Genomic DNA, 16,778 nt, shown 5'->3' with positions numbered 1-16,778 from the left:
CCAGTCCTGCCAGTACGTGACAAGTCTATTAAAATATTTCTTGACGGGGGACCACAGGAGCCAAATTGTAAATGATAAAGGAATTTAGGCAGATAAATCATTTTAAAAATATTAATCTGGCCAGCTAGGGAGAGAGGGTGGGAGGACCAGGTCTGCAACCTATCTACCGTGGAAGCCAAGAGCGGATCTAAATTCAGGGACATATAATCAGCCAAAGATGCAGTAACCTCTACCCCAAGATACCTAAATCGGGAAACCACCAGCACCCCCCTGGGATAGAAGAGGGAAGTGAAACGGCAGGTGAGAAAGCCATGAGAGAGGAATTAACCCAATTGACCCGTAGACCTGAGATAGAGCTAAACCTATCTAGTAAGGCAATCAAAGAAACAAGGGAACCCCCCTGCATCTGCCAAATATACCAGAGTGTCGTCTACATAGAGAGAAACCTTCTCCACAATGGACACCCTGGGAATGCCACAGATAGCGGAATCTCTGCGTGTTGCCGCTGCCAAGGGCTCAATCGCCAGCGCAAAAAAGAAAGAGCATAGATGGCCATTTGACCAGTTGCAATCCAGTCATGCTCTTCCCAGAAACAGTTTTTTTAAATACCTCCAGCTCCGACACGCCCTGAATGCCCAGTTCCCCATTGGGAGCCCATTGATATCAGCGTTTCCCCTCATCGGGGTTCTGAAGTCACAGGGTCCCAGGGGGCTGGTGTCCATCCTGTACACGCACCTTATTCAGGCCAAGAACTCCCGCAATCCAGTACCGGCGGTCCGGCATTGGGAATCCCATATCCCTAATTTGACTAAGGATGTATGGGAGGACATTTTTTCCTCCCACATGTTAGTGTCCCCGGCGGCGAATAATAAATTGATCCAATTGAACATTATACACTATAGTTATATCACTCCTTTAAGGCTCAATAGAATGGGTCGTTCAGACTCCGATGCTTGTCATCGTTGTTGCGCTGCCAGGGCAGACTTTTGGCATTTGATTTGGGCTTGCCCATATATCGCAGCTTTCTGGCATGCAGTGCTCACTTTTTTAGCTACTCTGGCTCAACCTTCCCTATCTCTTGATCCTTTGATCTGCCTTTTTGGTATCTTAGATGAAGAGATATGGACACATCACGTACGTACGTTTTTGCGGGAAACTCTGTTCTTGGCCAGGAAGGCTATTGCTCTTAAATGGATGGACCCCGGCTCTCCTACCCTGACTCAATGGAAGGCTATGGTAAATGCTACATTGCCTTTCTCACACATAGTGTACAAAAATAGGAAGTGCCCGGGTAAATTTTATTCTGTGTGGGGTGGTTGGTGTTCCTCTCCCTTGACTCAATGCTCGTATTCTTTGACCCCCTCTGGGACAGTGTAAGATACATTGATGCTATGCTTGCTATCTGTGGTCTCTACTAACCTTCGTTTCTCTTTCTGTGTACGTTTGTCGATTCTTTTTCTACCTCTTTGGATGCGTGGGTGCCTTTCGGGATTATTTATCATGGGTTATTTGATGGTACCACTAACTAGTGATAGTATTGGTGCTCCTCGCGGGATGGTATACGATTGCTAATTTTGGCGAATGTTCGCCTTCTTGTTCTATTTTGTTTTCAGTTTCCCTACCTCAGTTGGGTAGTGTTTTATGACTTCGACGTTTACCATGTGATGTAACCTGGAGTATCCTGTCGCTTACATTCTGTAAATTGATGTATGGTCTCATGACCCTTTTCTATGTACTGTGGATATGCTTCATGTTCACTTTAATGGGCCTGTGGTCTACAGTTATTTACTTTTCAATAAAACGAATTTAAAAAAAAAAAGAGCATAGATGGCAACCCTGCCTTGTCCCCCAAGAAAAAGGGAGCGGAAACATCTAGATTAGTACGAATATGAGTCCGGAGGTCTGACAGGAGGTGCAGCATCCACCCAGTGAAGCACTTCCATCGGAGAGGTGAAGAACTTAGTCGAAGTGCCATCTACCACTCGCAGGAGAGCAGGATAAAGCATGGAATATCGGTAACCTTTGGCCTGTAACTTTAACCTGACTTCAGTAAACTGCACCCTTTGCTTGCGGAGTTCCACAGAGAAATCCGGAAAGAAAGACACTGCTCCCTTCATAAATGATCTCTCCCTTGACTCGGACAGCTTGCAGAATAGCATCTCTATCCTTAAAATGGAGAAGCTTGGCCAAAAAAGGATGCAAGGGACCCCCAGGAGAAGTACGGAGAGAAAGTGTTAACAGGAAGGAGTTTTTTGAGCCACATTTCAAAGGAGAACGGGATCCCTTCCTTCCACCTTTTCAGGAAGGATATTATTGCGCCGCAGGCAGTTCTCCATGTCATCCAACCGGTCCAGAACTCCCAACACTTGGCGCTGCAGTGAATCCACCCTATCTGGTAGTGGCTGAAGAGTGTCCTCAGCTGCAGACACCCTGCATTCCACCTCCTCAGTGCGCTCACGGATCTTCTGGGTCTCATGGCGCAAAAGAACAAAATCTTGCCGCAGTTCATCAACTTTCGTCACCATGATGGTTTGACAGGAGGTAGAAGCAGCCAACAGTTCGGAGAATCTGTGATCCAAGGCAGCTGCATCATAAACAGGTCGTTCAGAGGTTAGGCTCTGTGGTGAAGCTGGAAAACCGTCCACCAGGGATAAAGGTGGAACAGGAGAAGCACCCCTATGCCCATCCGGAGGTCTGGAAAACTGGATCAGCGCTTTTGCTGCATGTGCAGACACTTTAGTAGCAAGCGGTGTCTAAGCTCCAGAATCCTGCTGAGAAGGGCCAAAGGAACGAGAGGAACGAGGGGAGCCATTATCAGAGGAGGCATCCTCATCAGAGGTCGGCCTTGAGGCATCAGCATTACGGGTAGATTTCCTGTGCCCTCGTTTACCGCTGGAGCCCCCCATGGCGAGCGGGATATACTAAGCAGGTAGAAAGTCACTAGTATATAAGTCCCAAAGACCACTGCACTCCCTGGAGCAAAGGGAGAGTTGCCTGCTGCTACTGGGGAAGGCACCACTAGTCCCAGCAATCCCCCAAGTCCCATTCAGGGTACTCACAGTCCACCAAGCCAGCAGGATAGGGAAAGGGAGGAGGGAAGCACCAGACAGTCCAAGTTGTGCACTCCACAATGTAGGGCAGACAGCAGTGAGGAGCCGGACAGCAGGAGCAGAAGGGGTTAATAACTCAATACCGCAGCAGGAAGGATTCTACAGCACGTCGTCCCAGCAGGGGACACTGGCACACAGCAGGAGACACTCAGCAGCAGCCGCCGCCGCGGGAGTAACCTTGGCAGCAGTTAGGCCCCGCCCACGAAGGCCGAAGATGGCACCCAGCTCCAGGGAAGGCCAGGGACCCGGACATCAGTGCCACCAGCAGGAGGGTCCTCTACACCTCACACACCGCCACAGCCCGGAGGATCCCAGCACTGGACCGTGCCACTCTGCAGGCCCACCGCCTCACACCGCCAAGGACTGCATCTACAGGCCGCGTCAGCCGACCGCCGCCGCGACGCCAGCCACCAATGGGACCAGCTCTCCTCCTCCCTGCACGGGGCACAGAGAGTCGGACTAGCACCTCAGGGTAAATGAAAGTCATAATGGGCTCCGTCCCCAAGGGGTTAAAGAACGATAAACTGATCGGACATGATTTCCCTTCATATCCACCAATTATTTATACGAAAGCCCCCATTCTAGGGATCCAAATTGCTCCCACCATCAAACTACCTACCATTTCTCATCCATCATCCACCTGGTTACACACACAAGGTTTTCATAGATGCAGGTCTTGTCTAGGATGTAAAAACATTTTTTTCAAAAAAAATCACTGAAATCTCATCTACATCTGATCAATATGTCCATCAAATATCTGAATGCCTCGCTTGCCACAGTAAAGGAATAATATATCTAATACAATGCAATTGTGGCAAACAATATATAGGTCGTACAAAAAGATAACTGAAGACCCGCATCTATGAACACATTTACAATATCAAAAAAGGAACAAAAACTCCCCCTCTATCACTACACTTTATAGAACACCATAATCAAAATCCATCAGAATTCATCTTCATGGCAAATCAAAGTGTCAAAAAATGTTGGAGGGGGGCGACTACATTTCATCCATGTCCAGGGCTCAATCCAGAAATATCTTAGAATTTGATACACTAGCACCACAAGGTTTAAACGCAGAGCTCGAAATCTTGGGGTTCCTTTCATCTTGAGGTGTGACTCAGTCCCTGAGTCAGTTACTGGTCGGCTATATATTGGCACAGTTGCGGCCCCTGGGACTCAGTCCACCCAAGTCCATCTACACATCCATCCCTTCAAGTTATATATTTTTTACTTTTATTCTTCTAACTCTATATCATCTACTCAGCCTTATCATTATTTTGATTTATTATTTTATTTTGTTCCATTGTCACATTGCATTTTATCTTTATTATTATCATTATTATATTGTCTTATTATTATTCTTTCATATATTTCCTTCTGCCTTTTCTCCTTCTCTTTTCATTTATGGATCCATTATTACTATTATCACCACTTATGGTTCCATCCACATTTTCCTTATTGCTCACCACATCATCAGATCGAGACTATATATACTACATCATTTATTTCAAACACCATTATATCGCTACTGAAGAAAAGGCCCGCGGCCTTGAAACGCGTCTAGCAGATCTACACAAGCTGTTTTTACAATCCGTATACCAACACTTATATCCAAGATCCACTGCCAGCCTTTATTCCATACTTGCAACAGCTGGATGCCCTCCATTGCGAGACCACTTGCATTCACGCGCATTCAGCGCATTAGCTGACACGAGGACGCCGGCATCCACTCCCGCACCATCTCAGATTATTGCGGTCTCCATGATCTCTCGGCAAATCATCTCCTCCACCAGGCCGGACGCAATCTCCGTGCCAGCCGCAGACTATCGAGACCTTCAACACAGACTGGCACTATTACCACTCCCGGACGCTTCCGTGCCAGCCTGGACTGTGCAGCTTTTACATACACAGCATCCATATGGTCGGTGAGTGGTGCCTTGCACCAAACTTCATATAAACTTTATAATATTGACTTTGACAACATTGTGGAACTGAGATTTATTGGATTATCAATCCCGCTGCTGAACTGTCCACTGCGCTACCACTGAACTTATTCTAACATTTGTGCATTCATTTACCAAGCAATAACGCAATGTCTTTATTTTTAGTTGGCACTTTACACATTTTATAGTTGGTATACTCATTGATACGAATCATTGATACATTTGTATTATTCTTATTGTCACATTATTGTTAATTGCCAAGCCCCTTTACCCGATGCACGGGCCCTGCTAGGGTTTAGGAGTCTTGATTTGTTACCTTTTTCTATATTTTAATAAAAAATACTATACATTTTTAATATATTGGATCCATTTTCTTTCATATGTATCTTTGAGGACTGGTATACAATTGATTGCATTATTTTCTTCCTTATATATAAAAGAGGAAAGAACTAGAGAGGCCAAGGAGGAGTGCGGGGGCCACAAAATGGGCCCTATAGAAGGAGGAACTGAGGAGAATTCCATATCCACATGAGGAGGAATATAAAGGGGAGGATGAGAAAAAGAAGAGCGAACGAGCTCTAGTAATCCAGACGAAGGAAAAGCTTTATAATAAGTGTGTAAATCCGGAAACACAAAACCGCCGTCTAATGTCTTCAGGGTGAGCGTCTATACGGGACACGTGGTCTCTTCTGAATCATAACAAAATTACAAAATAACCATCGGATAGAAGAAAAATAACAATTCCGTACTATGATAGGGACGGACTGTAAAAATATAAAATATTATTGGTAAATATAAGATTTAAGAACCTTTTTCCTTCCAATCCACGACATATATGGGAATTTACGAGCGTGTAACTGGGTCTTCAATCCGTGTAATAATGGCGCAAAGTGTGAAGTAAAGAGATCTTGTACCAGATGTGATCAGATCTCTAGGGATTTTATACCCCGGGGAGGACAAAGAAAAGGAAAATAATTACACCCATGTTTACTGAACCCGGGGGACGCTGAGATATTGACGACTTCTCATATAGAAAAATGGATTTTATCATCTGAGACCGAAAATAGACGTCAAGACGGGAAACGCTGGTCTAGGGTTTGTGATAAATAAAAGTATCTGCAGCGTCATATGTTCAGAAGAGACGATCTTCAAGGGAGACGCGCGGATCCTGTCTGATGCCTTGAATTAAAGTCTCTATAATCATAATGACAAGGGGGCAGGGACAACACTGACGCGTTAAAATCCCTATATACAACGTCAGGGACAATATTACATTCATTATAAGTCCAGTGTGCGGAGATGAATATAAGAATAATAAATCATATAAGAAAGAAAACTTTTATTAACAATTGGTAACAAGTTTGGAGATGCAGTATATGATATATGTATAAATGTCAAGATATCCTATGTACATGGATAATATATAGATGTGTTATCTGCATCATTTACAGGTTTGAATTGACTTCTCATGTGTGAGTTATTTTATGTTTAACAAGACTTGATTGCTGAGTAAAACATTTCCCACATTCTGCACATGGAAATGGTTTCTCCCCTGTGTGAGTTCGTTTATGTTCACCAAGAATTGATTTCTTAGCAAAACACTTTCCACACTCTGCACATGAGAATGGCTTCTCCCCTGTGTGAGTTCTTTGATGATAAACAAGAGTTGCTTTCTCAGTATAACATTTCCCACATTCTGAGCATGAAAATGGCTTCTCTCCTGTGTGAGTTATTTGATGTTTATAAAGATTTGGTTTAAGAGCAAAACATTTCCCACATTCTGAACATGAAAATGGCTTCTCTCCTGTGTGAGTTATTTGATGTCTAACAAGACTAGATTTCAAAGTAAAAAATTTCCCACATTCTGAACATGAAAATGGCTTCTCTCCTGTGTGAGTTCTTTGATGTTGAACAAGACCTGATTTAGAAGTAAAACATTTCCCACATTCTGAGCATGAAAATGGCTTCTCTCCTGTGTGAGTTCTTTGATGTACAACAAACTCTGATTTAGAAGTATAACATTTCCAACATTCTGAGCATGAATATAGTTTAAATACTGTATGAGCTTGCTGATGTCCAACACCCCTTCTGTGACCTTTCTGTGATGACTGAGAAGACAGGACCTGTATATAAGGATGAGATGACAGATCTTGGCTGTGAAGGGCTGAGGGTGTATCTGGGATAATGGAATGTTCTTCATATGTATCTTGTGTGATATCATCATCTGCTTTATAATCTGAAGATATAAGATTCTCCTCTGATCTCCTGGTACAAGAATCTGCAGAGAATAACACAGATTTTATGATCAGTATTAACCCCTTAACAACCCAGGAAATTTAAGCTTTTGTGTTTTCTTTTTTTCCTCCTCATAGCCATAACTCTTTTATTTTTCCATATACACTCGGTTTAAGAGCTTGTTTTCTGTGGGACTGATCTTACATTGTATTAACTGTGCATTAAAATATAAGTCAGGTCCATATAATCACAGGAATATCTAATTTGCATAGTGTTTGTTACAATTTACTACTTTTTAGCAACAATAACAACAAAAACAGCTTTTCCATTTTTACAACAAAAAAGTTGAAATATTATTGGAGGGGGAGGGTCATTTACATTTTTAAAAACATCTTTTGATTTTTTTTATACACATTTTGGTCCCTTTATAGGACTTGTATGAGCAGTCATTGGATTGCTCATACAGATCAGTGCAGTACGTATTTACTGCAATGCAATTACTCCAATAGCAGAGTCCCGGCAGTGACAGAGTCCTAGCAATCATGTTATGTGCCATAAAATTGACTTGTTCTCCTCATAAATCAGGTTGGTACGATCGGTATGTATAACATAGTGTTATCTTTTACTAAAAAAATTTTTTAAACTTATTTTACTGAAAAGTGAGTAAAGAGACGTACAGTGTAAGTACAGACCATGGAAGTCTATGACAAAATCCCATTCAGCACAGCATGATGTGTACAGAGTGAGGACAGCTGCATAACACAGTCACTGACTACAGACACAATACAACCTAAACTGGGAACTAGAGCCTGCGCGGAACTGGTTGTTCAATCCCACTCCCGATGATTTTTTTGTCCAATCCTGCCCGCACACGTAGGGTGTTTGCTCCACTCCCGTCTGCTCCGGCTAAAATGTTTGTCCAATCCCGCCCGCTAACATAGGAATGTACAGACACTAGGGTGTAATGCTCTGCACATACTCCCCATGTAAACTTATTTGTGGGGTGACGCTGAAATAAAAAAATCAATTTTGTAACTTTTGGGGGCTTCCATTTCTATGCAGTGCACTTTTCAGTAAAATATCTTTATTCTGTAGGTAAATATGGTTGCAGTGATACCCAATTTATATAGGTTTGATTTATGGGAAAGGATTGGGGGGGGGGGGATTCAAGCTTTTATTAGGGAAGGGGTTAAAGGGAAAGGGTTAATTTTTTTTTACACTTTTTACTTTTTTTTATAGCTCCCATAGGGTATGTGCAGACTGCAGAGCACTATAGGGTCTGTAGAAGACAATAGGGTGCAATGCTCTGCAGCGCACTTACACCCATGTGCATAGCAGTGCAGAGGCCCTGACTGGGAGGATCACAAAGATGCAGTCACTTACACACCCAGCGGGGGCAGCAGCACGAGCACAGCGCACTTTATGTCTCTGTGTGTGAACATTGGTGGCGTCTCTCTGACCTGCAGGGCTGACAGGAAAAGATATAACACAGGAAAGAAACAGAGGTCACACTGTACCGCTTATATAATATATATTACAGCTGTCTCATAATCTGGACCAAGTGAGGGCCTCAGACAATAGGCCGAGCGACCAAACAGAGGTCACACTGTACCGCTTATATACTATATATTACAGCTGTCTCATAATCTGGACCAAGTGAGGGCCTCAGACAATAGGCCGAGCGACCAAACAGAGGAGAATATTTTATATAAGCGGTACAGTGTGACCTCTGATTCTTTCAGGTTTTATGTCTATGTTTGAGTTTTTCCGCTATAAAATAGGATCTTGTTAGACTCTCTGTAGCCATGAGGGACATATATGTAATATTTGTATTGTTGACAGGAAAAAAAGTAGAGAATACAGTACACGATCCTCCAGGGCAGGATGAGCTCAGCGGGCGGGGGTAGGGGGAGGAGACTACAGGGAGGGGGAGGAGACTACTGGGAGGGGCACTCTGAGTGTGGGACAGTCAGTCACTGTCTCATTTCGAGCTATATGGAGGCTGATGCAGGATATGTGGGACCCGCAGGCATAGTGCCTGACTGCCCGTACGCAACAGCCTCCTGACCGTCTGCATATTTTGGGTTGGGTCCCCGGGATCCCAATCCCAGTGCATCCCTGTACCGGGAACTTTAACCTGTTAAGGACCCAGGGCGTACTTGTATGTCCTGAGTCCACTCCCGTTCTATAACTGGGGGCCACATCGCAGCATTGATCGCGGTGCCGCGCGCTATTAACCCTTTAGACGCGTCTAAAATGAAAGTGAAACCATGCCGGTTAGCTCAGGGAGCTGTTCGGGATCGCCGCGGCGAAATCGCGGCATCCTGAACAGCTTACATGACCATTTTTGTTTTGATAGGTTAAGTCAATAGGCAACCGGGTTAACCTGTCAAAGTACATGGTAGGGCCCAATATACTGGGGAGCAATTTTTTTTGGTAGAAGTGTGGGGAATCAAGTTTCAGGTGGACAACCCCTCTCCCCGACCTTCAAGGAGGGTGTCACTAATTGCCTTACAGTCAGTCTGGAGCTTCTGCTACATGGACCTCTAGAGCGATCCTTGGATTTTAGTATATGTGCTGTCAAAGCGACTTCAATAAGATTCTGCTGCACTGTGCACATGATGGAATTTACAGATTAGACTTGTCCAGATAGACTTGTCTATTCTTTCTGCAGATTCCACTCGGAAATGTATTACCGTCTATGAGATGCCACATTTCCAATCGGTCCTATTGGCCATTGGATCATTTAAAGAGGCCCGGTCATTGTTGAAAACTTTTTATATGTTATAGAACTAATGATATGATGACTTTTTGCAATATAAATTTATTTTAAAAAAATTACATTTTCCCCAGAAATTAAATTTAAAAATAGCCACCACTAGGGGTCGTCTGTCTTTAGCCAGATAGACCAGTGATGATTTTGCAGCTTACCAGATACCGACCGTAAAGCGCGACGGTATCCAGTATAGGAACTTTGTGCTGTAGGCAAACATCTTATGTGCGGGCACGCACTGCCTGTGAACGAGCCCAGGGAGCACGCACACACAGCCAGTGCGGAGTAATATTGCTTCCCCCCCCCCCCGTCTTCAGCTGCGCCCGCACCTTCATGCTCGCTTCACCCTCCCCCGTTCTTCAGCTGATCCCGCAACTTCTACATCACCCCCGTCGTCAGCTGCGCCCGCAACTTCTACATCACCCCTACACCCACCCCCCGTCTTTAGCTGCGCCTGCTCCGTCTCCACCCCCCACCCCCGTCGTCTTCAGCTGCAGCCGCACATTCAGCACCCGCACCCCCCCCCCCCCATCCTTCTACTATGCCCGTTCTGTGATGCCGCTGACCCCAGCAAACACCCCCCCGGGGTTACGGTTAGACCCGCTCCTACTTCCTCCACCACAGCGCCGGCGGCCTGTGCAAGAGGATGTCAGGGACGTCCGTCGCCGGAGAGAAGCACTATGCAGGGCGGGTGAGTGTGTCTGTGTATGTATGTATGTCTGTGTATGTATGTGTGTATGTATGTCTGTGTGTGTATGTGTATGTATGTATGTCTGTATGTCTGTGTATGTATGTGTGTCTGTGTATGTATGTATGTCTGTGTATGTATGTATGTGTGTATGTATGTCTGTGTATGTGTATGTATGTGTGTCTGTGTATGTATGTATGTTTGTATGTATGTGTGTCTGTGTGTATATATGTATGTGTGTGTATGTGTGTCTGTGTATGTATGTATGTCTGTGTATGTATGTCTGTTTATGTATGTATGTCTGTTTATGTATGTGTGTGTGTGTGTCTCTGTGTGGGGGAACTGCTATTGTGGGGGAGCTGCTACTATTGTGGGGGAGTGACTGCTATTGTGGGGGAGCTGCTACTATTGTGGGGGAGCTGCTACCAAATGTGGGGGAACTGCTATTGTGGGGGAGCTGCTACCTAATGTGGGGGAACTGCTATTGTGGGGGAGCTGCTACCTAATGTGGGGGAACTGCTATTGTGTGGGAGCTGCTACCTAATGTGGGGGAACTGCTATTGTGTGGGAGCTGCTACCTAATGTGGGGGAACTGCTACCACATGTGGGGGAGCTGCTACCAGATGTGGGGGAGCTGCTACCAAATGTGGGGGAACTGCTATTGTGGGGGAACTGCTACATGTGGGGGAGCTGCTACCAAATGTGGGGGAACTGCTATTGTGGGGGAGCTGCTACCAAATGTGGGGGAACTGCTATTGTGGGGGGAGCTGCTACCTAATGTGGGGGAGTGGCTACCAAATGTGGGGGAACTGCTACCTAATGTAGGTAAACTGTGCTACCATGGGGGAACTCAGATGCCTGTAGCTGTTGTGGGGGAACTCAGATGCCTGTAGCTGCTGTGGGGGAACTCGAGTGCCTGTACCTACTGTGGGGGAACTCCGATGCCTGTACCTACTGTGGGGGAACTATGATGCCTGTAGCTGCTGTGGGGGAACTCTGGTGCCTGTACCTACTGTGGGGGAACTCGAGTGCCTCTACCTACTGTGGGGGAACTCAGATGCCTGTACCTACTGTGGGGGAACTCGAGTGCCTGTACCTACTGTGGGGGAACTCCGATGCCTGTACCTACTGTGGGGGAACTATGATGCCTGTAGCTGCTGTGGGGGAACTCTGGTGCCTGTACCTACTGTGGGGGAACTCCGATGCCTGTACCTACTGTGGCGGAACTCCGATGCCTGTACCTACTGTGGGGGAACTCCGATGCCTGTACCTACTGTGGGGGAACTCTGATGCCTGTAGCTGCTGTGGGGTAACTCAGGTGCCTGTAGCTACTGTGGGGGAACTCGGGATCCTGTAGCTACTGTGGGGGAACTCGGGTGCCTGTAGCTTCTGTGGGGGAACTCGGGTGCCTGTAGCTAATGTGAGGGAACTCGGGTGCCTGTAGCTAATGTGAGGGAACTCTGGTGCCTGTAACTATTGTGGGGGAACTCCAGTGCCAGCTAGTGACAGCTTGGATTAGCTGTGGATTAGCATCCAACTTTAGGGTATGTTCACACTACGGAGTGTGAACGGAATCTCTGCTCGCAGAATTCCGCGAGCGGAGATTCCATTCTGGCGGAGGCCACCGGCAGTAGGACCGTGCGGCACTGCGCCGTCACCATAGACGGCTATGCAGTGTTCGCGGACTTCTGCGCAAAGAATGAACATGTTCTTTCCTTGCACGGAACAATTTCCGCTGCTGAAATTCCGCAGTGTGAACGGGTCTCGCAGAAGACCCATTCACACTGATAGTAATGTTCACAGCACGGAATTCCGTGGGAAATACGCAGTGTGAACATACCCTTACTAGGAAAAGATAAAACAGATAGAAAACGTATTGATAAAAATGCTGTACTTTTATCTATAAAATCCTTGCACTAATTTTATAAAGATCTATTCTTATATTTATACATTTTATCCTGTTATGAACTCGCCATAATGTCTTAGGAATACTGCAGGCAAGCTACAAGCATCTTCCTCTGTGTACATGACAGAGCATAAAACCAGAGAGGAAAGGGTTACAGAGTAGAGTTGGCTGACTGCCCAGGCTCCTCCCGATCTCAGAGCAGATGAGTCATCACTGTGAGGGAGACAGACAGACACGCCCCCTCCAGCCTGCACAATGAAAAAGTAACTGAGCAACAGATAAATGCTTATATCTCTGGAAATAAAGAGCCCAGAGACATAAAACATATATGTACACGATCAGGATTAGGGACTGAGTAACATATCACTTTTTTTTTTTTGGAAACTATGATAGGTACACTTTAAATCAGCAGAATATCCGCCCGTGTTTTCTGGGTGTTCATTGTGCATATTTTCAGCCATTTGAACCCGGCCTAAGTGTTCTTAGTGCCAAGAAGAAAGGAGACACATAATAAAATCAGGAGACGAGGAAGAGAGCCCACCTAGCCTGTCCTAGAGATAAACATTTGTTTATTTGTTTGTTTTTAACCTCTCCTGCTCTGGACAGTTCCTGACATGGACAGAGGTGTCAGCAGAGAGCACTGCGGTCAGACAGAACTTTCTCTGCAGCATACAGCAGCTGATAAGTACTGGAAGGCTAAAGATTTTTAAATAGAAGTAATTTACAATTTTGAATAACTTTTTAGCACCAGTTGATTAAAAAAACAATTGTTTTCCATCGGAGTCCCAAAAAAAATTATTACAGCCGGTAACTGAGCAGAATCTATGACTGTTCTCTGCATTAAGTGGTTACTACTCACCTGGGCGGTTAACTGTATGAATGTCCTCCTTATACTGCTCATCACCGCTCACATCTGTCTCTTCTTCTTCCTTTATGTCTGTAGCATTAATATAGATCAGATCTTCCCCAGTAGGATTGTCCTCCTTATACTGCTCATCACCGCTCACATCTGTCTCTGGAACATTAATATTGTTCAGATCTTCTCCCTGATTCATAAGATGTAGAAGAAATATTGTAAAAGTCATCAGACAGTAGGAGAAGTCATGTGGGATGTTATAGATGAGCAGGAGATGAGGAGTCATGGAGGGTGAGGGGACTGACCATAAGAGCTTCACAGCCCTTCTACAGATCATAGGGAATATCTCCATCTACCTGATCATCCTGTGGAGGAAGAGGACGGGGACACCTCTCTGGTGCTGTTCTCTTACTGGATCTGACTGTAGGGAACACATACAGAGACTGAATTCATTCTTTACATACAAATAATGAGAGGACGTGTGTATATAGTCATGTCTATTACCTGGTGATGTGAGGGGCTGCTGATCCTCCATCATGACCTGATCCTTGTACTGATCCTTGTGTCCTTCTACATACTCCCACTCCTCCATGGAGAAATAGACCGCCACGTCCTGACACCTTATAGGAACCTGACACATAATGATACAGTCATCACCCCGACCCCTCCAGTGGTGTTACTGTATAATGTCCCAGCATTCCCAGCAGTGTCACCTCTCCAGTCATCACCAGACCCCTCCATTACTGTATAATGTCCCAGCAGTGTCACCTCTCCAGTCATCACCAGACCCCTCCATTACTGTATAATGTCCCAGCAGTGTCACCTCTCCAGTCATCACCAGACCCCTCCATTACTGTATAATGTCCCAGCAGTGTCACCTCTCCAGTCATCACCAGACCCCTCCATTACTGTATAATGTCCCAGCAGTGTCACCTCACCAGTCATCATCAGACCCCTCCATTACTGTATAATGTCCCAGCATTCCCAGCAGTGTCACCTCTCCAGTCATCACCAGAGCGCCACATTACTGTATAATGTCCCAGCAGTGTCACCTCTCCAGTCATCACCAGACCCCTCCATTACTGTATAATGTCCCAGCAGTGTCACCTCTCCAGTCATCACCAGACCCCTCCATTACTGTATAATGTCCCAGCAGTGTCATCTCTCCAGTCATCACCAGACCCCTCCATTACTGTATAATGTCCCAGCAGTGTCACCTCTCCAGTCATCACCAGACCCCCCCATTACTGTATAATGTCCCAGCATTCCCAGCAGTGTCACCTCTCCAGTCATCCCCAGACCCCTCCATTACTGTATAATGTCCCAGCAGGGTCACCTCTCCAGTCTTCACCAGACCCCGCCATTACTGTATAATGTCCCAGCAGTGTCACCTCTCCAGTCAACACCAGACCCCCCCATTACTGTATAATGTCCCAGCAGTGTCACCTCTCCAGTCATCACCGGACCCCTCCATTACTGTATAATGTCCAAGCAGTTTCACCTCTCCAGTCATCACCAGACCCCTCCATTACTGTATAATGTCCCAGCATTCCCATCAGTGTCACCTCTCCAGTCATCACCAGACCCCTCCATTACTGTATAATGTCCCAGCAGTGTCACCTCTCCAGTCATCCCCAGACCCCTCCATTACTGTATAATGTCTCAGCAGTGTCACCTCTCCAGTCATCACCAGACCCCTCCATTACTGTATAATGTCCCAGCAGTGTCACCTCTCCAGTCATCACCAGACCCCTCCATTACTGTATAATGTCCCAGCATTCCCAGCAGTGTCACCTCTCCAGTCATCCCCAGACCCCTCCATTACTGTATAATGTCCCAGCAGGGTCACCTCTCCAGTCATCACCAGACCCCTCCATTACTGTATAATGTCCCAGCAGGGTCACCTCTCCAGTCACTACCAGACCCCTCCATTACTGTATAATGTCCCAGCAGTGTCACCTCTTCAGTCATCACCAGACCCCTCCATTACTGTATAATGTCCCAGCAGTGTCACCTCTCCAGTCACCACCAGACCCCTCCGTTACTGTATAATGTCCCAGCATTCCCAGCAGTGTCACCTCTCCAGACATCACCAGACCCCTCCATTACTGTATAATGTCCCAGCATTCCCAGCAGTGTCACCTCTCCAGTCATCACCAGACCCCTCCATTACTGTATAAAGTCCCAGCAGTGTCAGCTCTCCAGTCATCACCAGACCCCTCCATTACTGTATAATGTCCCAACAGTGTCACCTCTCCAGTCATCACCAGACCCCTCCATTACTGTATAATGTCCCAGCATTCCCAGCAGTGTCACCTCTCCAGTCATCACCAGACCCCTCCATTATTGTATAATGTCCCAGCATTCCCAGCAGTGTCCTCTCTCTAGTCATCACCAGACCCCTCCATTACTGTATAATGTCCCAGCATTCCCAGCAGTGTCACCTCTCCAGTCATCACCAGACCCCTCCATTACTGTATAATGTCCCAGCATTCCCAGCAGTGTCCTCTCTCTAGTCATCACCAGACCCCTCCATTACTGTATAATGTCCCAGCAGTGTCACCTCTCCAGTCATCACCAGACCCCTCCATTACTGTATAATGTCCCAACAGTGTCACCACTCCAGTCTTCACCAGACCCCTCCATTACTGTATAATGTCCCAGCATTCCCAGCAGTGTCACCTCTCCAGTCATCACCAGACCCCTCCATTACTGTATAATGTCCCAGCAGTGTCACCTCTCCAGTCATCCCCAGACCCCTCCATTACTGTATAATGTCCCAGCAGTGTCACCTCTCCAGTCATCACCAGACCCCTCCATTACTGTATAATGTCCCAGCAGTGTTACCTCTCCAGTCACCACCAGACCCCTCCATTACTGTATAATGTCCCAGCATTCCCAGCAGTGTCACCTCTCCAGTCATCACCAGACCCCTCCATTACTGTATAATGTCCCAGCAGTGTCACCTCTCCAGTCATCACCAGACCCCTCCATTACTGTATAATGTCCCAGCAGTGTTACCTCTCCAGTCACCACCAGACCCCTCCATTACTGTATAATGTCCCAGCATTCCCAGCAGTGTCACCTCTCCAGTCATCACCAGACCCCTCCATTACTGTATAATGTCCCAGCATTCCCAGCAGTGTCCTCTCTCTAGTCATCACCAGACCCCTCCATTACTGTATAATGTCCCAGCATTCCCAGCAGTGTCACCTCTCCAGACATCACCAGACCCCTCCATTACTGTATAATGTCCCAGCATTC

At 46.1% G+C, this 16,778-nt stretch overlaps 2 protein-coding genes across 3 annotated transcripts in view; one reads left to right on the top strand and one right to left on the bottom strand.

The window, feature by feature from the left end:
- Window positions 1-16,778, top strand: part of LOC130308814 (oocyte zinc finger protein XlCOF7.1-like) — a 178,421-nt gene that overhangs the window by 150,060 nt on the left and 11,583 nt on the right. The window contains exon 10 of the mRNA XM_056552278.1: window positions 1,614-1,666. Coding sequence (XP_056408253.1) covers window positions 1,614-1,666 — 53 coding nt within the window. The remainder of the gene's footprint in view (window positions 1-1,613; window positions 1,667-16,778) is intronic.
- The window catches only part of LOC130298154 (oocyte zinc finger protein XlCOF7.1-like), a 59,051-nt gene continuing 48,683 nt past the window's right edge, over window positions 6,411-16,778 (bottom strand). For both annotated transcript variants that reach the window (XM_056551074.1, XM_056551065.1), the window contains exons 4-7: window positions 14,019-14,145; window positions 13,871-13,935; window positions 13,518-13,704; window positions 6,411-7,334 (exon numbers count right to left, since the gene is read on the bottom strand). In XM_056551074.1, the coding sequence (XP_056407049.1) occupies window positions 6,523-7,334; window positions 13,518-13,704; window positions 13,871-13,935; window positions 14,019-14,145 (1,191 nt within the window). In that variant the 3' untranslated portion in view covers window positions 6,411-6,522. The remainder of the gene's footprint in view (window positions 7,335-13,517; window positions 13,705-13,870; window positions 13,936-14,018; window positions 14,146-16,778) is intronic.

This window comes from Hyla sarda, chromosome 1 (assembly GCF_029499605.1).
Source record: "Hyla sarda isolate aHylSar1 chromosome 1, aHylSar1.hap1, whole genome shotgun sequence".
Taxonomy (NCBI): domain Eukaryota; kingdom Metazoa; phylum Chordata; class Amphibia; order Anura; family Hylidae; genus Hyla; species Hyla sarda.
The sequence above is the reverse complement of the archived record's forward strand: the minus strand, read 5'-3'. Positions and strand labels throughout refer to the sequence as shown.